General features: G+C 40.6%; 1 protein-coding gene across 5 annotated transcripts in view; it reads left to right on the top strand.

Annotated features, from left to right (window-relative positions):
- Positions 1–4,833: 4,833 nt before the first annotated feature.
- The window catches only part of trh (trachealess), a 28,263-nt gene continuing 6,511 nt past the window's right edge, over positions 4,834–26,585 (top strand). For 3 of the 5 annotated variants that reach the window (XM_068286816.1, XM_068286818.1, XM_068286815.1), the window contains exons 1-2: positions 22,401–22,648; positions 25,894–26,129. In XM_068286816.1, the coding sequence (XP_068142917.1) occupies positions 22,401–22,648; positions 25,894–26,129 (484 nt within the window). Of the gene's footprint in view, positions 5,154–14,214; positions 14,248–14,445; positions 14,494–22,400; positions 22,649–25,893; positions 26,130–26,585 lie in introns of those variants that run through there. The other 2 variants (XM_068286817.1, XM_068286814.1) reach the window with 1 other exon arrangement.

The following is a 26,585-nucleotide window of genomic DNA, read 5'->3' as shown; positions in this document are numbered from 1 at the left end:
TTCCCCTGAACGGTTCGTTTGGATCGTTAAAGCTCCCCCCCGATACCGATACCGATACCAATACGGAGACCGAGACCAAGACCAAGACCGAATCCAAGTCCGAGTCTCGAACTCATTGCAAGTTATTTGTTTGTTTTGCGTTTTTCAATTTTAATTTCCATTCGACGACTTACAGTCGTATCAATCACCTTAGGAGAAGGTCCCGCTGCCTCTGCCTCTGCCGCTGCCACCGCTACTGCTGCTGCTGTTGTTCACATTCTGATCCAAAGATAAAGCTGTCAAATGCCCACAATACCAGGTGCATAAATCAGTCGGCGTATAACTACTTGCGAGTATATATATTTATATATTCGTAGGTATTTACCAGATATATTTTGTTTTGATGCCTTTTAAAGTTTTCGGTGGCACACAAATTACACGAAAAACTCTCAGGAAGCGAAAAAATTTCATTAAACTTAGCTAAAAGGGAAAATCAATAGTCATTGCATCTTTCCTCCTGGAAAATTGTAATCCTGACGTAAAGTTTTTCCCCCTTTTCGCCCCTGCCATTCATGTATGCTTATCACGTACTACAAAAGACGTTGGCACTGTTGGCAGCAAATATTCTCCATCAAGTAGAAGTTTTGTGTACTTTTTAGCACATATTTTTTTTTCTCTCTGCTTTCTTTCTTTCTCCTCCACTAGCAGCAGCAGGAGCAGCAGCAGGAAGATGAAGATGAGGACGAAAAGGAGGCAAAGTCATATCTTTTGCACTTGCATTTGATATGCCGGAGGGAGACAGAGAGAGAGCATAAGGGTAAAGTCATCAGAGTAGACAGGCCAGTTGAGGGATCCTTTGTATTCCTTTGATAATATCATTTAGTATCTGAGAAATACACTTCTTGCTCTAGTTAATAGGAACCATTTGGACTGTCAAAGCGTTTACAGATCTAACTAAGTTACCAAAATATACATTTTAGTTTTATAATACATATTTCAGTATCACCATTGATACTCTCTCTCTCGCTCTCTATTCTCCTGGCTCCTGGATAATCGTGGATTCAAAAGGGTGTGGGGCTTATCAGGAAGGTTCAGATGTAGTTATAAATTCTAAATTAAAAACAAAATACAAAACGAACTCTACTTGAATCAATAAGTCCTGACTACATCTTATCCCATTAAAGTTCCAGATAGATACATATATCTGGTCAGTAATCCTTTTAGGATACCAAAGCTAGCCAAAAGTTGAAGCACCTTCCGTTCTCCTTCTTTTCACATATAGTTTAGATATCAATTTCATACCAAATACTAAAAGGTCACCCAACTTGGGGGCAAGGCCTCAATTTTGTGCCATGAGGCATAAGCAGCACGCTCCAAGCACATTTGCCATGTTTAGAATTAAGACTTCAGCCAAAAGCAAAACCAAAACAGAATCATTCCAAGTAGCCTCAGGTCGTCGTCGACGACGACGACGACGATGATGACGATGACGACGGCAACGGCAACGACGACGTCGACCAAAGCCAACAACAGTCGACTTAAAGTCGAAGACGAAGTCGCAGTCGAAGCCAACTCATGTTACTCACGTTCCAAACGAGCTTTTGTCAACTTGTCTAAATGATTTTTGCACACTGTAAACAAGCCAAGACAGTGGGACATTCACAGACAGACATCGAGACGGACAGACTGCCGGGCTGAGGGACAGAGGGACAAACTGGCGGACGACAGCATTCAGCAGTATTGACGTTGACCCTGCACGATTGCGACTGCGATTCAGAAGTTGCGAATCTTCGATGAGTGTATGTAGGTACTCCTCATACACTTTCTATATGTATGTACATATACGTGTGCATGTGTGTGTGTGTGTATGTGTAAGGATTCCTTTGGACCTCAACTGGAAGTTAAAGTCGTGTGCGAATAGCCCCCAAAGCAGTGGTGCTGCTGCTGCCACCACCACCACCACCACCACAACCAAGATGAGACTGAGACCGAGACCGAGACTCTGTCTAAAGGCAGCAGAGGAGGCAGGTAAAGCGTTCCCCGTGGGAGTCTTTTTGTTATTGTTGCGGTTGCTGATCTTCGATTTTTCGTTCGATATTGTGTCGTGTAATCACGAATTTATTTTTATTGAAAATCATTTGACAGGTGGCGCCTTATTTAACTAAGTTGTCAGCAAAAGAATTGGCCACGTCCACACGGTCACAGCCACAGCCACAACCAAAGAAATTATACAAAAGAAAATCTTGTGAGAACAATGTCCTTCTTGTGAATCCCAAACAAATTCTCTCATCATAAAAGACAATATTCATTTGCTTTTGGTAGAGTTAAAAAATAAAAGGATTGCTTATTTAAAATACCTTAGCTTAACTATTTTTATGCCAAAGACAACAACTCACTCAAGACTGATGTAGATTGAAACACGGATTGGATTGGTTGGAATAGATCGTTCTCTCTTCCAACTTTAATATACTTTGTTTTCGCCGTGTGTCTACCTAGAATCCTGCCAGTAACTATAAGTTTAAGCCTTAACCAAAAAATGGGAAAACTATGTTTTGGAAATAGTTATGGTAATGAGTTACTTTAATTGATTACCATCAAAATATTTGAATATATATGTACATAGGTTCGAGGTCATTTATTAGAGGGAATAGAGAGTTGAGCAAGTTGTCTACCAAGTTCCCATCATTAATTAATCTCTTAATGCTAAAACACATGATCTATAAAGATATAGCCCTTTTTGTGTAAATGAGAGGAGAGAAGGAAGTAAACACTTCAACAAATTTGGCTCAAAATAACTTTAAACTCACAGAGTTATGTCATATACTTACATACATATAGATGAGGATCCGGGTTGGAATCCCAGGCTAGTGTATGGATGTTATTTTCGTCCTTTCACAGTTTTCAATAAAATATCCTGATATTAAAGCTTCTAACATATTAAACTGTTCACCAATTGTCCCTCAGATTTGAATGTGAGCAGTCTTCAAATGTTAATAGTTACTTGGAAACTTAAATGATCTCTAGTTTATAGAAATGACAATAAAAGTTGATATATAGATATATAACCTTATCACTTGTTTCAATGGAGCAATCTGTCAAAGGATGTTTATCATATAAATACGACATGTAACCGCAATGGGTAACAAATGGTATTGCCTCTGCCCCCCAGTAGGTTTGCTTATCTTGCACCAAAAAAAAAACCAAACACACACAATACAATGTTGAGAATTGAGAATTCTCTCGAGGATGTTCGGAAGAGGCATGATGTTGTTGTTTTACCTGATGAGTGCCACTGAGAGCCGAAGAGGCAAGCACAGGTGGTGCTACTGGCGGCGGTGGTGGTGGTGTTAGTGGTTGTGGTGGTGGAGACTTGAGAGACTGCAAATGTGTATGAGATGGCCATAAATGTGTGGCAAGTGTTGTTGTTTTTGTTGGTGCTATGGGGCTCGTTTCGTTTCGCCGATTATTCGACTCGAGAGTGTGAGAGAGAGAGCCAGTGCCGATTTGTGCAACACTTTGGTCGATGGGCCAAAATCACACACACACACACACACACACTTAGAGACAGAGGCAGGCAAAAACAATAACTGGATGCTGTGTTTGTGTGTGGTGTGTGTGTGTGTTGGATGTTGCTCTCGATTACTCTCCGAGGCTTCAGCTTTTGCCTCCGTTCAGTTGGAGGCCCCGAACTCACACACAACACAAAAACCTGCTCTACCACCATTTGCAGTTTGCACAGATGCAAGCCCCAGCCAGCGCAGCCAGCGCAACCGAGATGCGATGCGATGCCATGCGATGTGAGAGGAGTCGGAGTCGGAGCCAGAGCCAGAGCCACAGCCAGAGTCAGAGCCAAAGCCAGAGACAGAGTCGGGGTCCGACACCAGGCAGCAGCCAGCAGCCAGCCAGCAGCCAACCAAGTCGGACCAACCGACCATGTTTCCTGATGCGAGGCGATAGTTTATCGCCAATTTTCGTGCCGTGCAGAGGTGAACGCGGACCAAAAACGTGCGAAAACCCCCATGAAAGAACGAAAAGAACGAAACAAGCCACAAAAACCAAAAACAAAACAAACAAAAAAAACCAAAATAAGCACACACACAAAAATCGCCAAGCAAAGCAATCGCAATCCCAGCCGTAAACCGTAAACCGTGAACGTAAACCTAAAGAAAAATCCAAATCAACAAGGAAGCGTACAAAAAAAAAAAAAACTAATAACAGAGAGCCACACAAACCAAACCAATCCGCCGAACCAACGAAAATTACGAAGACACAAAATCCATCCGTAGTGCTGCACACGGAACGTGTACGTTGGTTTCTGCGACTTGCTTCCTTCCTTTACGGAGTTTACTTTTTTTTTTTTTTTTTTTTTTTGCTTTGGTGGTGTGCTGGCTGGTCTTCTGTCCATCGGTGGTGGTGTGCCGTGCCATCCGTCGGGGTACCGAAGTACGTCCAAACTATATATAGTTCGCCGTCGGTGCCAACGCGCGAGCTCCTCTTCCTCCGTCTTTGCGCTGTTGTTGTTGTTGTTTTTTTGTTTTTTTGTTTTTTTTTTTTGGGTTGGCTCCTTTGCTGTGGCCATGCGCGTTAACGGTAAATAATGGCCGCCATCTTGGATTGAATATGTGTGTGCCTGTGTGTGTGTGTGTGTGTTTTTGTGTGTGACATCAAATCAAAGATAAATAGCTAAGAGCTATAATATAGATATATATATATGTATATATATACACATATAGATCGAGCGTTAGAGCACAGCAAAAAAGTTTATGTGAGCGAGACAGCAAGATAGAGTGCCAAGTGTGAAGAAGAAGAAGAAGCAGTCGAAGTCAAAGTCATCGGCATCGTCGTCAACATAAACAAAAATCCATAGCATCATCCCATTCCTATCAAATCATCATCATCATCATCATGGAGCATCATGGCAGCGGTTTTGTTGCCTCACCCTGGGCTGCTGTCCTTGGTCATCATTCGATGGCTTCGGATGCCGGATTCGCTGCTGCTGCCGCTGCAGCGCATGTCCAGAATCATCCCATACATCCTATACACTCGCATCATCATCATCATCATCCACACCATTCCCATCATCATTCGCATCCACATCATTTGGCCGCTGCTGCCGCTGCCCAAGGTGGAATGCCCATGGATTTGCATGTACCGCAGGGATTTCCCTACTATAGGTAAATAACAAGGCAATGCCCAATAAAGGTGCATGCATTCGTCCTCGTCCTCATCCTTGTTCTCCATCTCCTTCACTCAATGTACATACAATATGTTTGTATGTATGCATATATGTATATGCAAATGCTATACACTCAATGTGGTGGGCGTATCCGAAACCGAACTGAGTAAGTGTCATCGTTATGGTGTCCTGCCAATACGTACATACAAACTCTACATAGGAAGTTATCTCTCACTTGACTCCAAACACTACAAGGACCAAATATTTCACCCAATGAGGGCCCCAATTAACAGAGCAGAGCTCAACGACATAAATCTATATTGAATAACTTCTTAAGTTCATTCCATTTATCAATTATTTGAAAGTTCTCTGGACTATGCACTAAAAGGATAGTATAAAAAATGATACTTCCTCTCGATCAGCAGCGAATACTCAAATGTGTAATCCTTATATGGATGACTAGAAGAAAACGAAACAAACGAGTTGCACCTTTTCAGATTTATCAACAAGCATAACTCAATCTTCATTATCCTATAGTAAGGACAAATGCCCATGGCCCTTAAATGAAGGGCTGTGAAATTCTCGTAATTTGTTAATATTTTTAATAGTATCTTGGCTATTAACATAAAATGTTGAAGATTATGTAATCATAATTGATTGAAATCGAATAACGTTTAGTTTCTGGTTTCTAATATGGCTTAACTATAGCCATAAAAAGTATTCCTGATTCTTAGATGCACTTGGTGCATTCTTCAAAGTACTCATGTTGTCTTTGAATACATCGGTTTATATAGTTTCTTTGATCCAGCCAAGATGTTAAACTATTAAGGTTTCAAATCTTATGTTCCCTTGCTAGATCGATGTCGCAAAGAAAGGGTTCGATAGCTATCAAAAAAGGTTGCCAAAGTAACCGTCTAATATGGTTTCCTTGAGTATTCATATTTTACATACCATATTTATACTAAGTGGAATAAATTCTATAGAGAATAAGAAACATTACTCTGGAGGATACAAACAAAGGATACAAAGACAAACAAGATTCGTTTCTAATCAAATGGATCTAGGGTGGATCGTCAACAAATTCTTTAGACAGACCCTTTTAAGTATTATATTGGTATAAGGTTGAATCAGAAAGGGTTGCATACATTTAGTCGCCTTTAGATACATACAATTCGGATCGAAAACTGATAAAACTTAAACCCATGTAATTCGCTATTGGAAAATTTGGAAATGTATTAAAGATAGCTGATTCTAAGATAGATACTTATGTAGTTGATCGTTTAGTCAAGTTAAGTTTTCAATAGAAAAATCTGCCAATTTGACTGAAATATGTTTGAGTTTATTGAACAAGTATTTTAGATCTCAACTATTTATGATTATGATCACTTGTTGGTTGGCATTTAATTCAATTGATTCTCTGTTTTGGTCAATTCTATTGTGAATTATATTCAGCTTCCACTTTAGTTAACCAATTTGAGCAAAAGGCAAGATTCGTGACTACAATTTACTACACCTTTTCCTCTTGAGACATGCCAAAAGTGCCCCACCACCACCCCGCCCCGATTGCCACCCGCGTAATTATGTATCTATCCACATTGTTGTTTGGTGGAAAAAAAAAAAGTAATTGCAAAATCTGCGATAAGCTTGCGCAATCCGATTTAATTTAAAAAACAAGAAGAGAAAAGCCAAAAAACAAAAAAAAAAAAAATAGTATTACCAAAATAATATTTCTGTGTTGTTGTTGTTGTTGTTGTTGGCAGACTCTTAGCCAGAGGTGCCAACATCGATGAAACTCATAATTAAACTAATTGAATTTACGTGACAATAACACTTTCGACATGCCACACGAAACGAATGGAACGAACGAACGAACGGACGGACGGACGGACGGACGGACGGACAGACGGTCGGACGATGCGATGAACGACTCACGGAGCTTCACCGATTGTCACGAGATAAGTTTTTTGAGTTGAGAAACTTTTCAACTTAAAGAACTTCTTTCCCCCTTTCTTTTCTCTGTGCCATGCTTTACCTTTACCTCTTTTCATTTGGGCCATGTCTCCATTTATTCGCCTGATGAGTTGCACAGAGATTTTGGTTTACTTCAGTTCGGTTCAGTTAAGTTGAATTTCATTCTCAGCCCTGGTATATAATGCATGGTTATTTTCAATATCGCAAAAATGAAATCGGCATCAAAGAACATTTTGCCGCATTAGCCATGTTGATGCTGAAGACGACGACCAAGTCTTGTTTTCGAAAAAAGAAAACCAAAAACAATTCCCACAACAATATGGCGATGGCGTTGTAATTCATGAACTGTGATTGGTGATGGGCATCTCATCCAGCAACAGCACCAGCACCAGCCCATTAAACTGAAGCTGCAGGATTGAGCCAAGTACATACAGCAGCCGGCAGTCAGTTAGAGTCACATCAATCTTTAGAGATGGCCAACCATCCACAATCACGCACGACTCTAGGTGTATCTATTATTCATTATTCGATATGAATCTTTGGTTGATCTTTAGAAAGATTATAGCAAGATATCGGTTGGCTTCTGATAAGTCAAAATCTGATAAGTCAAATCTGATTATTATGACAGAAGAGGGAATACGTTTCACCTCTAATATCCAAAAACTCTTTCCAACAACTAGCATGAACTGCCGACACCCAACAAAGTAATCCTTACCCCCCTCTGACTGTGACTCCGACTCCGACTTTGACTCTGACTGAGTCTGACTTTGATTCTCCTCAGAGTGCTCACACAATCAGCGTCTATCAGCATTTTTCAATTATATCGAAATAGCGTTATCCGTGGCTGGATCGCGTCAGAACGCATAATTACTATAATCACCTGAGTTATTACCTTGGCGAATATTGGCGAAGACATACGAATACATATACATACCTATGCCCACATACATACATACATACATACAGCGCGGAGTGGAAGTAATATTAAAAGAGCAACAAGCAACCAAACTGAAAGACGAAGAAGTCGGAGAAGACGAAAGAAATCTAAACTGTGATTGTGTTGTGTTATGTTGGGGATATCCCCCTAACCATATGCCTTTCCTCTTTGAATCTTCACTTGAATCTCCCCCCGAAAAGCAACCCGACCATCACACACCATTTCAATGCCAGCTAGCCCCTCCCCCTCCCCCTCACCCCGTTACAATCTTTGCCCCTTGATGATGTTGATGCATCAAGCACCACTTCTCCTCCTCCTCCTCCTCATCAGCCTCTTGTGCCTCAATTTCATTTTGGTCTTTTTCCCATTATTTTCATTTTATTTTTATATAGCTACATTTTTTTATTACTTTGTTGTTGGTTGTGTTGTGTTTTTTTTTTTTACTTTTGCCTTTGCCTCAATTCGTTAAAGTTGCATTTTGTCCATTACACTGAGAGAAATGGGTTTTTGACCTAACTGGAAAATTGTTGGGACGTTTGTTTTTCATTAAGTAGCCGACCCTACAACCGCGCCAGAAGCACGATCAGCATTTTCATTCTACAAAGCGATCGACCACCACCAACACCACCAGCAGCACCACCAGAACCACCGACACAACACACAAATTTTCCATGGTCATAGACCACTCAACTCTTGCGGTTTTGATGACTTCAAACATAGACTTGGACTTGAAGTTGGACTCATCCTCATCCTCTGGACAACGGGAATACCGCAAAATGTACAGTGAAAAAACCATCATTTCCACAATTTATATTTCGAACGTGATTGGTTGGAGTGTTGTTACTGCAAAAATCTGCAGAGGGAGGGGGGCTGGGGTGAGGAGGCAACACGGCCATTAAGAAATTGCAGTAAAGCATAAAGAGCAAAATGAAACTGAACTAAAGAAAGAAACCGAAGAGAGAAACATAACTTCAACGCGAGAAAATGAAATAAAATGCAGTAGATTATGATTACGATTATGCTGTGGATACCCTGTGAAGGGGCCGCCCCCCTCCCCAACACAAGAGAGGGGTGGCATATAAAGTTGATGATGAAAATGTACACACACAGAAAAGTTTAAAAGCCAACAAAAAGTAGTCAAAGAAAATGGTCAAACAAAATGAATACTTATTTGCTTCAATCTTAGTTGAAAATGGCAGCAAATATAGTCATCAATCGATATTTGTCATAATTAAAGAGATTAAAACCAGAAAAAAAGCCTTTACAACGATTCAAAATCTACTTAAGTACTTTTTGATATCCTCATTCAAAATAAACTAAAAGAAAACCAACTGAAGATCGCATAGAAATCACATAAATTTGAAAAACTTTTAAGCTTGAGGGGCAATTTTTCAATTAAAATTTAAATGTTATATCAAAATAATAAACCTCTGCTAACTGAAATGTTTTGAGGTATCCGTTACATGCATATTTGCCCATAAATTTTATAAAGATTATGCCAAAAAAAAAAGCAAAGCAATTTGTTTATTCAATCTATGCTTAATCGATAGATATTTACATTTTCAATCTATAATCTTCAATATACTTAACATCAAGTTCCCACTCCCCACATTATACCCGGTTGGCCGGCATCTTGTCTCAGCCAATCCGTTCGATCGTTTGCCGCAAAAAGGTGTTACAAATGCCCCACCTCAAATGCATTACGAGCTACACTTGCACCCAGGGAAGAGGCGAGGCGGCCAGGCGAGGAGGTGCCCAACAGTCCGCATCTTTCGACCAAACCCAGCCACGTCACATTCAATTAAATTATGTAAATGAAGCGCAACACTCTGAGAAAAAAAAAAAGCCAGGACGAAGAAAAAACACTGGAAATTGACTTTACCCACCCACTCCGCCAAGAGGCAAAAGAGTCTCCAGTCTGAAGCTCAAGTTGCAGGTTGCAGGTTGTAGAGTAAATTACAACGTTGTTTTGGTTGGGATGGCTTGATGTTTGCGGCTGCCGGTTTGGAGGAGCTCTTTTGATGAGCTTGATGTTCACACAGCCGCCAGGCATAAAGCTATTACAGCAGTAGAAGATGTGGATGTGGATGTAGATGTGTGGGATACATGTCCTTGCTGCCGGCAAATTCAAAGTGAGCCAACAATTTCATCAACGCCAAAGCGTTGAAGGGGCACTATCAGCAGCAGCAGCACCACCACCACCACCACCAATCGGATGACTCCTGCCTGATGTTGCTGCTGCTGCTGCTCCTCTTTTTCCTTCCTCATTTTTCCTTCTCTTTTGCTGGTAGCGCGTAAAATTAATTGAAATTCATGCCATGTTACAATAACAATGATTAAACGGCACACACATTGCAAGGGCCTGGCCCTAAGACTGAGACAGTGTACCCCCCTCCCGCCCTTTTCCCACCACTTCTACCAATTGCACACATTTGGTTTTTTTTTTTTTTACCTTTTCTTTACACCAAAGTGCAAAAGTACAAATCCCTGTTTGGAATAACAAAGAGTGGGAGTTCGTTTAACTAACTAATCGCTAGTTAGCCAGCTGTGATTCATAAACCGATCGGAATGGGTCAAAAGTATGCATTGTATACCTACATATTATATGACAAAGTTAGCCAAGTAGAACCCACTTAGTTAGTTTGTCCTATATCGTTTATGGCCAGACGATCAAATAATTGAGATAAAAGTTGTGAGAGCCCAAAATCCATCAACCGCAACTTATTTAGTCTTAGTCAAAACAAAAACAATATTTATTCTATACTCTTAAACTAAGTTCTTAATTAAAACTGAACTGGCCGACTCTCTGGCTTGACTCTCTGAGGATTTGAGGGTCTATCAAGAATCAAATTAGGATAGAAAATTGCTAAGTGTTTCGAATCCTTCAACATTTTTGGGTTACCCTATTCGAGAGAGCGTATATCAGCACCAAAAAAAAAAAAAAAAAGAAAAAGTTGTAGGCAGAGCTTTACGCTTCTTTCTTTTTCGTTGTTCGCAAAACTTTGCCAAACTTATAAATATGTATGAGAAGTTTCAAAATTGTTGGAATCCCTGCCGACAACAACAACAAAGGCAGCAATACAAGGTCGGTCGGTAGGAAGACAGACAGTCAGACAGGGCGATCGATCGAGCGATCGATGATGATGATGATCAGTCCAAAAGAGTCCAAGTCGATCAGTTGAAGCAGCGGCAGTTCGTCAGTCAACGACTTGAACTTCAAAAAAAAAAAAAAAAAACGCACACACACAGAACTGGACAGCACAGGCTAAAGGAGAGGAAGGAGGCAAAGGCCCAAGGAAGCAGCCAAGATTCGCGGCATTCACTGTTGCAGGAAGAAGGCAAAAAGGCAATCATTGATCAGAGGAATTTAGAGCGAAAATTTGATATTAAGGCCAGCAGAATGGCAGAGGGAGAGACTGAGGTAGAACGATAGCAGGGGAAGAAAAAAAAATATTGTTAAAAAATAAAATTTAAGCAGAAGTAAACGCCCCACAGGTAAGGGGACCCGGACCTAAACTTCAATAATGTGTGTGAACCCCCTCAAACCCTTCGTCATTCGACCACCAATTTATGATCCAGTCCCATTCGCTGTTCCAATCATAGACCGCTTAATACAAATAATTGTTCAATAACCGAACGATCTTTTTTAGGACCATAATCAGAGTAACATGATAGACAAAGGTGCAGAGACAGAGGCAACTGTCATTTAAAACGTGTGTGCGATCAATGTCCAATACCAATCACAAATCGCATTGGGGCCTTTGACAGCATCATTCAAAAGTTGAAATCAAAAAATGCCATACCAAAACACCATGTTACAGTGGAACTTAATCAAAGTGGAAAAACTTTAAGATTTCATTTGGACCACTTAAGCATAGGGAATGATGGCAATTCGAGGTTGTGTGTCAATCGTCGGGGTCACCAAATTTAAAATTTAACCGATTTTTATAGAGAATGCTTTTTGTTACTCTCCTATGTAGTCGTCGGGGTCACCACAATACAGATTTTATATTGTTCTTTCAACTCTTGGGATTTTCCATCGATGTCAAACAATGTCATCATCTGCGATCTGCCTCTGCCTCTGCTTTCCTAGTTGGTATCGACACGTGTTCTCCCTCAACGATCAGTGGTAGTGAGCTGGTGTAGAGAAGGCGAATTACATCTCCTGTGGCTGCTATTTTTAAGTGTTGGCATAAAAGGTGGCCCCAGCTCCACTACAAAGGAGCAGGAGGAGGACTCCTCTGAGTGCTGCAATGCTGCAGTAGCGCAGCAACAGCAATGAGATGTCAACATTGCAACAACGAAAAACTCTTGATAATAACAGATAATTGTGTAGAACATAGCCCAACTATTTTGCCCACAAACTATGCTGCAAACCACAAATCAAAGCCCCAACAGAGTCGTCGATATAAAAGTTCAAGTGATCGAACAACGCTCAACTTGATCAAGCATCGGTGTTGTTTTTTTTTTATTTTGGATTTTTTTTTTTGCCTCTTTTCTGGTGTGTTTTTGTGCCCCCCTCGCCGAAGTAGTACCGCCAGCATACAGCATGGAGCAGCCAATACATCGTTTTGTTGTCGTCGTCGTCACTTTGATTGCGTTTCGTGCCCAATTAGTCTCAGAGCACTTGAGTGCGTAAAAACTTGTACCGCACCATAAATAAATTGGCATGAGGAAGACAGGAGTCGAAGCTCAGAGCTCAGCTCTCAGACCTCATCGTTGTCCAGACATTGCTGTCGCCAAGCCAAGAGGAGACGACGACGACGACAACGACGACGATGACGATGCCGCCACCACTTCTGTCAATATAAGGAGGTCTAGGGTTCGGTTATGTCCTGTGGTCTGGTATCTGGTCTTGAACGATTCGTATGGCGATGAAGATGATAGAGAGAAACAGTGAGAGAGAGAGAGCGAGAGAGAGAAAGAGCGGGGAGGAAATCGGTGGAAGGCTGGGCAACAGTTAAAATTACATAAGGGCGAGACTCTTTGCCTTCTAAAAGTGGCCATAATTATGGAACATATTTCATAATAATAAGGTGTGTAATCTCCACATTTAACTAGGCCTACCCAATTAAGTGGAGGAGTTGGGTATGCAATTCTGTCCTCATATGGGATGCCAGCCGCCGGTCTAAGTCATTCTGGTAGTAAGGGCATTCTGATGGTTGCTGGACAATGTGATTACTGTTTGTATATACTTAAAATGTGATTCGTAAAGTTGTCAGCGCATAAATAGTAGAATGTTCTGCATATTGCAAGTGATGATGAAGCGATGAATTAATCACAAATTGAAAATTTAGTTTCACTTGGCATCTCTCTCTCTCTGTCTGACCTATGAGCTTAATGAACTCAATCAAAATGAAATAAATAAGAAAAGAGTGGATGATGATGATGATCATCATGGGCGGGGTGGGGGGTTAACGAAACTGAAAACGAAAAAGAAAAATGAAAACCTGATGAATATTACAATTTTGATAATTGCCATGAACAAGCCAAGAGAGGGAGAAGGAGAAGGAGAGACTGAGAATCATTTTCTACCCTTCGATTCGATCAATTAGTGAACCTGAACGCTTTCGCTCAAGGATGACAAGCAAGAGGGTTGGGGCCCGAAGAAGAGCAATGGAAAGAGAAGGGTCAGTGAGTAAGGTTTTTTTTTTTTTTTTGCAAAAATCGCGAGGGTCTTTGGCATACATTTTTGCTTCCTTTTTTTTCCTCCACTTCTTTGGCCAAATGATTTACGGTCTCGGTTTCTCAGAGAGTGTGTGTTTGATATAAAAGAAAGAATGAAAGAAAAAATTACCCTGGCGCTGTCCCAGGACTGAGAGACTAAGGTAGAGACCAAGACTGAGACGGGACAAATCAATAAATTTTGCCATATCGGTAGATGATGCACTTGATTATAAAGTTCTGGTTCAACCAAAAATGTTTTTCTTGCTATAATTTGTACAGCAGAAGATTATTGTTTATTAGATTTGATTTCAACTTCCTGTTGACCTTGCTCAAAACCAGAGAAAACCACCAACTTTCAAACATATGAGGAGATGGAGAAGGAGAAGCAGAAAGAGTGAGAGGAGAGAGCGCGAGAGAAAGAGGAATGATAATGTAATCAATCGTGTTGCTCATGTGTTTGGCTTTTTCATCATTTCCATTGCAGATATCGGGAAGATGCACTTTGTTGGGGCGACAGGTGAGTTAAGAGCCGAGACATTTATCGGCTAATTTAATTTATTTAGAAAATGCCAACTTTTTTGTTGTGATTCCCCTCCTAATCGAATTCAACAAGCCCGACTAAATGTGTTTTAACTTATTTATTTAAACTTTTTCTCTTCTTGCGTTTTTCTTCTCTATCTCTCTCTCTGTTTCCCTCTCTGGCATTGTCTTGCAGAAAGTCCATGGAGGAGATTGGAGCTGCCCAGTCATCGGTGAATGCGCGGTAAGTGTTAATGTTACCGTAAATGCTATGTGCTGCTGCTGCTGCTGCTCCCCCCTGTCCCCACCTGCCGCCCGAATCCAATCACCCCAGTATCCTTCCCAATACCATTTCATCAGCGCCACTTGACAGCGACGCATTTGTTAGCATAAAATTATTGAATGCCAAGCTAAAGTCAAAGACAAAGTCCGAAGTCATCGCTGGCGACGACGTTTGAATCCCATCCAAGTTTGTTGTCATTGCCAATATTATTGTTGTTGTTGTCGCTGTCGTCATCGTCGGCGACAAGACGTCAAAGGCTCGCATGTTGCATCTATGAGATACTTGGTATCCCAGCATTCAAGCTTAGAAAGAAACCGTTGTCAGACGGATTCTAAGTTAACCCTATCACATTGACTTGGGTATATTTCCTATTTGATTGAAGAATACTTTGGATTTCCATCTAGTACATTAATAGATTAACAATTAATATGAATATTTTTTAAAGACCTTTGATTAAACAGATCCCTGCAACAATTAGTTGAGTTCTCTTTATTTAAATATGATTTAGATTTCATTCAAAGTTCATAAGAATCTTACTTAAGTTCTAAGACTATTACTAATCGATCAATATTAGTTAGTGTATGGCAACTATCGACTATCTATTAGAATTTATCTAAGGCGCTGACTTCTTCTGTTGGCTGCTGTTGTCTTGTTCTCGTTTTGTTATGACATTTTACATTTTTAATGAGAATTCTCACATAAAAAGTACAAATATCAGACTAATTGGATTTATCTCGAGGCTGTCGCGCGTTGTCACACTCTGTTTTCTTATGTTTTTTTTTTTTTTTTCTCCCCCCTGTCTCTCTCTCTCTTTGTCTTTGTCTTTGGTATTGGTAAGTTGCCGGAAGATGCAAGCGAAAATCAAACGAACGAGAACACAATTCTTCTGGTCTATCCTAGAGACAAGGACAAGTTTTGCTAGAGTTTCTCAGAGTTTTGTCGGTTGTAGCAATTAGCCGGCTAAATACAACATAAAGGTAGTAGTAACCCAGCAGTCTCATTTCTCAGTCTCAGTCCCGAAACCCATTTCCAATGAATCGATCATCATCATCAGCCACATCATCATCATCATCATCATCATTGTCATCAACAACTTCACAAATAACAATGCAGCAATGAGGTAAAGTTGCATTGCTTAAATTGATTTCTGCAATTAATTGAACAACGCAAATGACAAACTGACAAAAACAACAACAAAAACGTTATATATATAAAATGAAATGAACAAAAGCTGAAAAGAAACCAAAACAAAAAAAAAAAGAAAAAAACCTCTAGAGCACATTCCCTCCAATCCAAACGGAGTCCACTGATGTCCAGTCCAGCAACGTTAACCAACCTCAAGCCATGCGAGGAATGCATTTTGCTCCTGAACACGCTTCCAGCTCGCGATCTAAAGCCATGGTTTTTGCTCGGTTTTCGATTCTAGAGAGGGTATATCAAAGGGTACAAAACGGCTGTCAATCTGAAGACAAAATATTCCAGTAGAAGCTTCTACTACAACTGGCCCATGATATCCAATAGCCTGGCTTAAACGAGAACTCTGCGGACAAATGATTCCCAAATTAAGATTTGAAATTTAGCTCAATTAGGATCAAGTTTAAAGTCTGAATACAGAATTTCCTCATTTGATTTGCTGACAATCTCTTAGTCGATCATTATGTAACTTTGGGATGGTTTTGTTTTTGTCCTCATATTCCTCCTACTGTCCATGCCATTCCATGTGTGTGTGTTTTTTTTTCTTCTGTTTGGTTTGTTTTTGCTCGCCTTTTGCCAAGTTGTCACGGTCATGGCTGACTGCGGCGGACAGTTGACTGTTGACGGCGACCAACCAACCAAATAACCGCGCGCGCCTTCGAATCCACCTCGAACCTGAAAGGCTGGCCAACTGGCTGGCTGTGTGCACTAGTTTCTTGTGTGTGTGTGTGTGTGTGTGTCTCTTCTCGACAATCTCGGCACAGTTTTGGGTAGGTGCAAGAATATTAATTAATAATTCCGATCACAACTGAACACTTTTGTGTTTGCCGCAGTTTAACGGCTACGGTTTGGCATGCGAATTCTGTTTCACTAAATACCAGAAAAGTGAACGAACAGACGAACAGATCATAAGTGGCCACGGGTCACGGGTGAGAAGAGATGGGCAATTGCAATTGCTGAGGTGATGAGGTGAGGCAGGGAGGGAAGGCTGAATGATGTGTCTACTGGTCGGTCTATCGACTAGTTCAGGTTGTGTCTGAGTTTGAGATTTGTTATTTATGTATCTTGAAAATGCACAATAACAAAAGCTAATTTATTGCTTTGTAACGGTAAAAACGTCAACGATCGCTTTCAAATTGTTCAATCAATGGAATTGTAGACAAAATATATTAAATTATCTAACGTATCGATTGAAATTGAGCACTTAATACATCATCAAGTTGAACAAATTAACTGTGGGAAATGCAAAAATATTGATTGAATTTTTAATTACATTTGATTGAGAATAAGTTTAAAGTTAGTTTGGCTTTACTTAATAACAAAGGAACAACAACTTACATCCTTTTATTATCTATATTCTAAAGTATTGAGCCTTAAATGGACTGACCACAACCCTCTCTGTCTGTTGGCCATAGAAAATCGTTATAATCCAAACTATTTGTGGTTAACACTGAAGCCACTTTGTCCGCATTGTCAGCATCACCTGTTGACGGTTTCATAGAGACACATACATACATAATCATTTACCTTTAACTCATGTTTATTTCAGCAAAGAGTGTTGCATTTTTATTGCAGAATTTGTCTTGGACTTCCGATTAGTAAACTTTAAGTTAAGTTGGCTAATACTGAATGACAGAAGAAATGTACAAAACTAAAGAGTTGAAAACTTTTCACTCATGAAAATCAATCTTTAAACCTTAACTAATAGGGACTAAACAATATATATAGTATGTATATGTTCCTTATGTCCTTAGGTACATACATTTCGACCCCCAACACCTCTCCGATAGCTCTCGATTAATTCTTACTAACAAAAGACAAAAACCAAAACGAAACTTCAAGTTGGCTGCAGTTTATCATCATCTTGAGCCACATAAAATATTATGTTCCCCAATTGAGGGGACAGTTCTGCGCCACCTGGAGAGGTAGGGGATCGGGTTGGTTGGGAAAGACAAACAGAGAATCGAGAATCGAAAAGATTGTCTCTTCTTTTTTTCAGCAGAAGCGCTCACGCACAATTATAGGCGATAAAGATCGTGCTCCCGAACTGCACTACTCCAATTTCATTGGCCTCATCCTCATACTTGTCCAGGTCTTCCATGGAGTGTCACTCCTTTTGCTTTTTTATTGCTTAATTGTTTTGTGGTTTTTGAATTATGAACTTGTTTGTTGTTGTGTGTGTTTCGATTGTGTAACAGACAGAAAAACAGTTAAGTCCGAATCTTTCTTTGGTCATAAAAATTTCTCTCTCTCTCTCTCTCTCTCTCTCTCTCTCTCTCTCTCTCTCAGTTAAGATCTTACACCTTTGATAAGGTGAAATGCCTTTCTTCCCAGCTACTACAGAAGAGGAGAATAAGAATCAGAAAGTAGCAGCAGCAGCAGAAGGAGAAAAGGAAAAATAATTTCGTTTTGTTATTTTATCACCTTCTCTGTCAGTTTTATTGCTTTCGCTTCTCTGGACCTCTTGGAAGGGATCGTGACAGATCAGTGATCGTGGTTAGTTTATTGCTTCCTTTTTGTGGCCTCTGGAAAATGAAATCGGGGATTGCCTCCTTCCTTGTTTTGCCTTGAAGCGTTTATCAATTGATCGACCTTGTTGCACGATCGATCATATTCAAGTTGGCGCCTTTATAACTTGGCAGCCAAATCAGTTCTCTCTGCAGTTGTTTTTTTTTTTTCAAATTTATTTATTTGGTTTCTTTTTTTTATATTTATTTAATTTTTCTGTATTTAGTTTTGTTTGTTTTGTTGGCTGTTTTGTTTTGTTTTTTTTTTTTTTTGCAATCACGTCCCTATTTGAAATGGATGACTCGTGTGTCCGAGAAAACGTGATGGATAACTTGCTAAAGTTTTGTGTATTCTCTTGACCAATTGTTGGGGTTCCTCCTGATTCATAGTAGACGTGATATTCTCCGTATGAGTTGATTAGACCCAGAGAACATGAGTGTGTGTGAGTGAGAGAGAGTGAGAGACAATGGGATTGAGAGAGGTGGCTCTCTGATGGGGGGAGGTGGGAGGGTTTGTGGGTCTCAGAAAAGGAACGTGCCGTCGCCCAGCAAGTCTTTGGATATTCTCATTCATAAAAGTCATGCAACAATTTCTGCTCCTGACTGGAATACAAGCAAATGATTTTGCTTTTTGAAAAACCAAAACCAAAAACAGCAAACTAAAACTGAAACCGAAACCGAAAATGAAAATTCATGTCCAATGGGTTTTGTTGATTCCATCAACACCCGCAGCACGCACTCAAAAACCGGGAGACCCGGCGCACGCACCTTTATATGGCCATGGCATTGCCATTGGAGGCACCGCCACCGCCAACGCCAGTGTCACCACCTCCACTACCCACCGCCCAACTCCTTTGCACGCATCGTTGCACGTCCATGGCCATTGTCCTCGAGGCATCAGCGTCATCGTCATTGGCATCGGCATCTCTTTAGCCCCAGAAACACACACAATCCACACGCACATGCTCAATTTCCGACCTACAACCAACCATTGGATGGCTCCTCTCACACATACTCTCTCGCTCTCTCCTTGTCTCTCTATCTCCCTTACCCAATTTCAATGCCTGGCGATGGCAATGACGATGATGATGATGATGATGTCTGCTCACTGTCTGGACGTGGACGTGGACGTGGGATGTATTTAGACGTGGTGGACGGCAATGCCAGCGGCGCAAACTGGAAACCGGAAACGCGCTCTCTCAGCGGCCGCGCCGCCACGTTCACGTTCGATTTTTATGGCGCGGCGTTGAATTTTAGTTCCTCATTCATTGTCTACACCTTCAGCTCACACACAGGCACAACAGCTCAGTTCAGCTCAGCTCAGTTTCGCCCCCCTTCTCGTGAAGAGTTGTGTGTGCTTTTTTGTTGCCATTTCCACCTCCTGGCTGGCTGCTTGCTACTTACTCTGAGCTGGTCTGGTGTGGTCTGGTCCGGGTCCGGCACTTGGCACGTTTCCTTTTTAAAATTCACAATTGCCGCCGCGCGTAATTGTGGGAGAATTCGCTACGCCAACTTGTCTGTTGGTGGCGGTGGCTCAAGAAATCGATCACGTTTCAGTTTCTACACATGTTCCAGTTACGTTAACGTTTACGTAATTTCATGAGACTGTGTGAGATGTGAATGGACGGTGTGTGTGTGTAGCGGGTGTATGTGTGTGTGCGGTATTTACCGACAAAATTGCATGTGCAAAATCATGCCTGCTCTAGTTTTTGTGGGAAAATATTAAAGTAGCCACCGACCCCAATCACAGGTATTAGAAAGGGAAAGTGAGCCTACATTTCCTTGTCTTCGAAGGCTCTAGATCAGGATTATACCAAAAATACGATCTACAGATCGATCTCTTAAAGGCATTGAAGAAGAATCTCTTCAAATGCCATCGTCCTAGGCAAAGTCTTATTCAGATAGTTCAATTCAACTTATTCCAAATACATATTTCTGTCATTTGCCATGGCAAGGACTTGCCAGGATGTTTGCATAAATTTTATGAGCGGCTATTTCGAAAACGATCCGAATGCTTAAAATATACAATTTTCATCCTATCCATGGCCACAGAACTTTTTATGTTCGTCTTGATGGAAATTAAACAATTTTTCTTCTCCAAAAATTGTTATAAACGCATAAAAAGGAAACCAAGAGGAAGAAATAACAGCATAAAGAAGATAGACAGAGAGAGTGAGTGAGAGAAACAGAGACAGCTTCTGTCTGTGTACTTCTATACTCGTGTGGAATACTAAAACGCCCCCCACTGTCCCCCATCCAAGAAACACATTGCACATTTGCACCTTCCGTCAGATGATACACACACACACACACACACACACAAAGCTACCTGCCAGCCCGCCAAAGGCTAGTGCTCCCGCCCAGGTTCAGGATCCAGGAATTGCGCTCTATCAGTGCTGACACCACCTCCACAAGCACCAGCACCAGCACCACCATTTTGGTAGTATTTTGTCATTGGCATTTCGGTCACATACACAAACACACATAAAACAAAACCCAACACAACGGGCTAGAGCGAGAGCCAAAGATACAAGTCCCCACTCTTGGCTAAAACAAATTCCCAAATGTGTGTGTGTGTGTGTGTGTGTAAAGAAGTAAACTAATTGCTGCGCGTGATGCAGCCCCAAACAAAGGCTCCATTTTATATAAATGAAAGAGATGGCATGTTGCGACTGCCAAGCAAGAGCGAATGAGATAAATGGCTGAGGGAGGGAAACCAGTTTGGTTCATAGCAATAGCTACATCTCAGTCGCACTTGGACATATTCACATTATATGCGATCTCTCTCTCTTTCTCTCTCGGCTCATTTGGTATGCGCACTATGTCGATTCCGATTCGACAGCACGTCACGTCCCGCCCATTTGCACGCACACACACACACACACACACACATGCATACATACATATAAACGGGAGAGAGCGACAACGACAACGACGACGACGACGACGGCGAATTGGAGCGTGAGGCTGCTTAAAATGCTACTGGTGCAGCCAGTACATGACCAAGCGGCGTGTCAGGTGCGCTCACCCGCTGCTCTTAGGGCTGGCGCCGTGCGTTCTTCTCGTTCGTTGTGGCTTTCGTTTGGCTAAGGCTTCAGCTTTGGCGTTCGTGTCCGTGTCGAGTCAAAGATGTCACCCCCAAAATATCTTCGGTTTTGCCGTTGTTATTATTGTTGTTGCTGTTGTTCTCTAGTGTGCGTGACTGTCTCTTTGCTCACAATTGTGGGGGGCGATTTTTCGGGCAGCGAAAACTCTGCCGCTGCTCCGGCTGCTGCTGCTGCCGCTGCTGCTTCTGCTGCTGCCTTTTTTGTGCCTTACTTTGGTTTTGTTCGGTGACGTGAACGTGACTCTGAATTATTCTGCACGTACTCGTTGCCAGCAACGGACGTACTCAACGTAAACACACACAGAGAGTAGTATTGTAGTATTCTTCTTCATCGCTTCAGTCGCTGTCGTCGTCGTCATCGTCATCAACTGCAGTTTTCACGTACGCCGGTTACGCCGTAGTATCATCTGTATGTGTGCCGTATTCCTTCCCCATTAAACGTTTGCCATTGCCCGGTTTGCCCTTCTACATCTACTTCGGCTTCTGTCCTGTTCTGTTCTGTTTCGGTGTGTCTGGTGCGTGGCCAATTACGGCAAAACACCCATACGTCCGAAGTTCAAGTCTCGTCTGATACCCAAAAAAAAAAAAAAAATTAACTGGACGCTTCGCGCTAAAATTTGAATGCCAATCGAAGGACTTGACGTTAGTTTTGTGTCGTTTCGTGCGTGCGTGATGCAAAGGATAATTGAAGACAGCCACTGACACGTACAAAACGTATGTTGGTGAATTTTTCCGTTTGTTTGTTTGTTTTTTTTACGGTGCATTATTAGAGTGTGTATGTGTAAGTGTGTGTAAGTGTTTACGGATCGTCATTGACCTCCAAAGTGGACCAAAACAAAAAGCAAATCAGGCAATAGAAATAACCAAAGTTTTCCTTTTGCCCCCCAAAATATACATACATATACCAAGTGCAATCAACCTACTTACTATCTACAAATACATATGTGTATACTCAACGTCTACAAAGGATTCATGGGAAAAATGTGCCAGTGTTAGCCTAATTCAATAAACTAGTGTTTAAGTGAAACAAACTACTTGAAACATTTGGCAATATCCTCAAAATGTTGCCCTATCAGGCTGCCGTGGCAATGGATTATGCCGGCTATCAGCGTCAACCAACGCCCGGACATCCTGGCAGTCATATGGCTGCCACCATGGGCTCATTGGGCATGCCAACGGTGCCCTTCACACACAGTTGGATGGTGCCCACACAGGATCTGTGCGCCATGCCGCCATATAACAAAATGCCCAATCAACATCAACCAGGCGGACCCGGAATGCATGCCCAACAGCAACCCATCGAACCTGGGTTAGTTATAATCTCTATCTATTTTACTTGCTTTTCTTTTCACGAATTGATCACTGCGAAGTTGTCCAAAGGACTCTGTCCAAAAAGTTCGCTTTAACTTAAAGTGCTTTGTAATAGAACTCATCAAAAGCTTAAAACTAGAAACTAATGTAAATGAAATAGACCAATTATCTTGATCTAGTGGTTATCCTTGGCATTTATAGTTGATGTCCTTACAATTAGACTTTAATAAGAACTTTCTGTTGGGTAAACTCCCAGAGATGGGATATCATTTGTATCTGTTCGGTTTATGACTTTACCAAGAAATTATGAACATAATAATTGAAATTTCACTTTTGACACTTTTGGCCAATTCTGATTGGAAAGGTTTCTTGTGTCTTTCCAGGAATCACATATAACATTGGTCAACTGGCAGAGTCCTTGGACTCATGCTGTTTTTGTTTTTTGTTGTCGTTGTCGGTGCCGTTGCTTTCTTATAGTTATCGACAACAAAATACTGATAAAGCAATAACGGTACTTGTGTCAGGCCATAAACAATGTCCCTGATGTCCCTGCTCCCTTATCCAATGCTGTTGACAGTTGTTCTTGTGTGTGTGTGTGTGTGTTTAGAAAGGTTTTCATCGACCTCAAGAAGGGCAAACACGAAAAAATAGAAAGGAAAGGTGCTGCACTTTTTCTTTCTTCCTTTATTTTCGTCATGACTTCATGCCAGATTGGCGAAAATCGTTCGATTGAGATTGATAAAGAAAGAAAACCGCATGTAATCCGCTTAATGTGTATGGCAACATAAAAGAGTTTTTCCTAATTCCTTCATTAAGTAGCTAAAATATTTGCCATTCCCAGGCATTCGAGTGGAAATAAGATGAATAAAAGAAGCTTTCCACATTTCCATTCAAGATCTGCAGGCCAGTAATTCTCTTAGATGATGTCTTGGTCATCAATTCCTCATATACGGTAATTTTTGCTAATGACATGCAATTTATACGCCTGTTAGTCGCTATCCTGGCCATTTATTTTTTAGGTTTGTGCGAAATTAAAAAGAGGGCAAACATCATTTATCAAGGCAACACCTTTTTTTTTTTTTTTTTTAATGTTGTTTTTTTATTTTGGTTTGTTATTGTATTCTCATGTTGACAAATTACTGCAGGAGAGAGAGAGAGAGAGAGGGAGGATATTCTGATCAAGAATTTTCCACCTTTTTGCTAGGCTAATTTGAATGACATTTGAGTTGATATTGATGATGCAAAGATTGATGTTCCCTTTGTCTGTCGTTTGTCGTCGGTCTTGTCAGGAAATTTAATTTGCACTACGTGTGGCAAATTGTTGAGCAAATTTATTTGCTTTTGCACATTTTACATGGGTTTTTTGAACCATATCAACATGCACACACACACACACACACACATACATATGGATGTATGTATGTACTGTTTTTTTTTTTTTTTATTAGGAAATCATTTAAGACACAATTTCAAGACAACTAATTAAAAATTTGTTGTATGCTCGTTGTAAAAACCAAAAAGCAAGTGGAAACTAGCTTGGCCCGTGGCAGACGCATGTTGTACGGGTTTCTTGTTGGCTTTTTTGTTTCTTTCGTTTTTACGTCGGTTTCATTTTAATTATCAAAAATATTTTTATGGCCGACGGCCCCCAACAAGATTAAAATCTCACACACAGAGAGATGAGAGAGCCAAGCCAAGTCAGTCAGTCCGTCCATCCGTCTGTCTGTCAAGTCTCAGCTAAGCTCAGTTCGCTACTAAGAAGAAGCCGCCGCTGATCCCGCTTCAGTTGAATAAAGTTATACCAAAAAAAAAAAAAAAAAAAAAGATAAGAAAAAAACGTAGAATAGCTTGAAGATCGGTGTGATGAGCACATTTACCCAGATGCCCCTGTCCTGTAGAGACCATTAAAATAAATTTAAAAGACCACAAACTGTTGAAAATGAAGAAAGCAACAGCCAACTGAACTGAACTCAACTGAAGTGAAATGAAGAAGCCGTCTGACCAAATTGATAGCGTTAATGCCCTACATCTAAATTCAAGATGATCCAAAACTATATATAATACATATGATTGGAATGGGCAACTAGAATAAAAGAAACATTTGATAGGATTAGGACTGGGCTTAGAACTTGAAACATCAGAGGGTTTTGGGATATTAACTAAGATGTTGTACGTTGTCAGAGTAGCGAACAAAATTTCACTACAAACAACGAAACGCGATGACAACAAAGTTAAATTATGAAGGCCTCAAGCCGCAGTTTCTGGCTAAGATCATCGTCGACGATGACAACAACGTCTGCGTCTGCGTTTTCATATCCAACTCCAACTCCATCTCCATTGCCAGATGCCAACAATCTGATAGCAGCAAATGTAAGGGAAAAAAAGGTAAAGCCATAATGCGACTTATGCCGCCGCACATTGCAGCAAGTTTTGTGAATGAAAAGTTTGTGCATTTAAGGGAAATAAAGCTGCTGCGGCAACAACACTCTGAAGATGCGCATCAGTTAAAAAGGCTAAAAGGCAATGCCAGGAAAGGCAGGCGGCATTTTCATATAAACGAACTGACAAAACTGAGAAGCCAGTGGCACACAGAGAAGAGATCCATACATAGATAGATGTAGATCTTCTTTCTTTCTTTTAGTTCTTTCTCATTCCATATCCATTCTGTCTATGTGTGTGTGTCTTCTTAACAAATAATGAAAATATCAACCAAGACGAAACTTTATTCACGTCTTTTTTTTTTTTTTTTTGGAAAACTCGGCATACAAAGAAAAATCTTTTAAGTACGGCAATTTTTAGTTGTACTATATTTGTTGTAAAAGAAAAACTGTCCAAAGATTGGAACAATTGGCTGAGCTGTTGAAAGACTTGACAAATGTTAAGCAATTAGTTAGCCTAACCTGACACCATTCCATCACAAAAGAGTAGTGAGTGTGCAAAGAGGGGGAGGGGGGAGAAGTGGTGGTGGTCATAGCGTGGGTATTATACCTTGAGATAGTTTCTTGTAAAACCTTTAAGGGACAGGTGAGAAGATCATCCTCCTCCTCTTCCTTCTCCTCCTCATCATCCTCCTCTATCTCAAATGAAGCTCAATTCGTCAGTGTCTACTTATGTACATACAAATTTATTGCTTTGACGCTTTTGTTTGGTAAATACCAAAAAAAAAAAAAAAAAAAAAAAAGAGAAGAATATCATAATATTTCATTACCATCTCTGATCTGTGTTCTTCTTTTTCTTTTTTAGCATCCTGGAGCTACGCAAAGAAAAGTCTAGGGATGCGGCTCGTTCGAGGCGTGGCAAGGAGAATTATGAATTCTATGAGCTGGCCAAAATGTTGCCATTGCCGGCTGCTATAACCAGCCAATTGGATAAGGCTTCCATAATAAGACTGACCATAAGCTATTTGAAATTGAGAGACTTTTCCGGACACGGTGATCCGCCATGGACCCGTGAGGCATCCAGTAGCAGTAAACTGAAAAGTAAGTAGACGAAAAAAAAGCAAAGTGGAGAAAGTTTTCCTTATACATAAGTCCCAAAAGCAAAGGCCTTGCGGAATTCCATTACCAATTTCAATTCCAATTCCAACTCAATGACAATAAAATATTGTATATTGAAACCTTTTTTTTTGTTTTTTGTTTTTTTTAAGTGACGCCAGACAAAATTCAAAATGGCTGCGCATGCGCAACAAATAAAAATAAATTGCTTTTAATAGTGACATTTTATGCAAATATGGGCCCCACCAAAAACCGAGAAAGAAAAAAAACACAAACAAAATTATCATAAAAACCAATAAATTTGTTTTGGTTTTGGTTTTTTCGTGGTTTTAGGTGTGTACGCATATTTATTTTAGAAACAAATGTTTCTGATTTCACTTATTTTGAAGTATGTAGTTTGAAGAGACCTTTCGAAAAAGGAATTGACAATCCGTTGATGCG

Source organism: Drosophila tropicalis, unplaced genomic scaffold (assembly GCF_018151085.1).
Source record: "Drosophila tropicalis isolate 14030-0801.00 unplaced genomic scaffold, ASM1815108v1 contig_463, whole genome shotgun sequence".
NCBI classification, from domain to species: domain Eukaryota; kingdom Metazoa; phylum Arthropoda; class Insecta; order Diptera; family Drosophilidae; genus Drosophila; species Drosophila tropicalis.
Note: the sequence above shows the minus strand (reverse complement) of the source record. Positions and strands in the feature narration are given on the sequence as shown.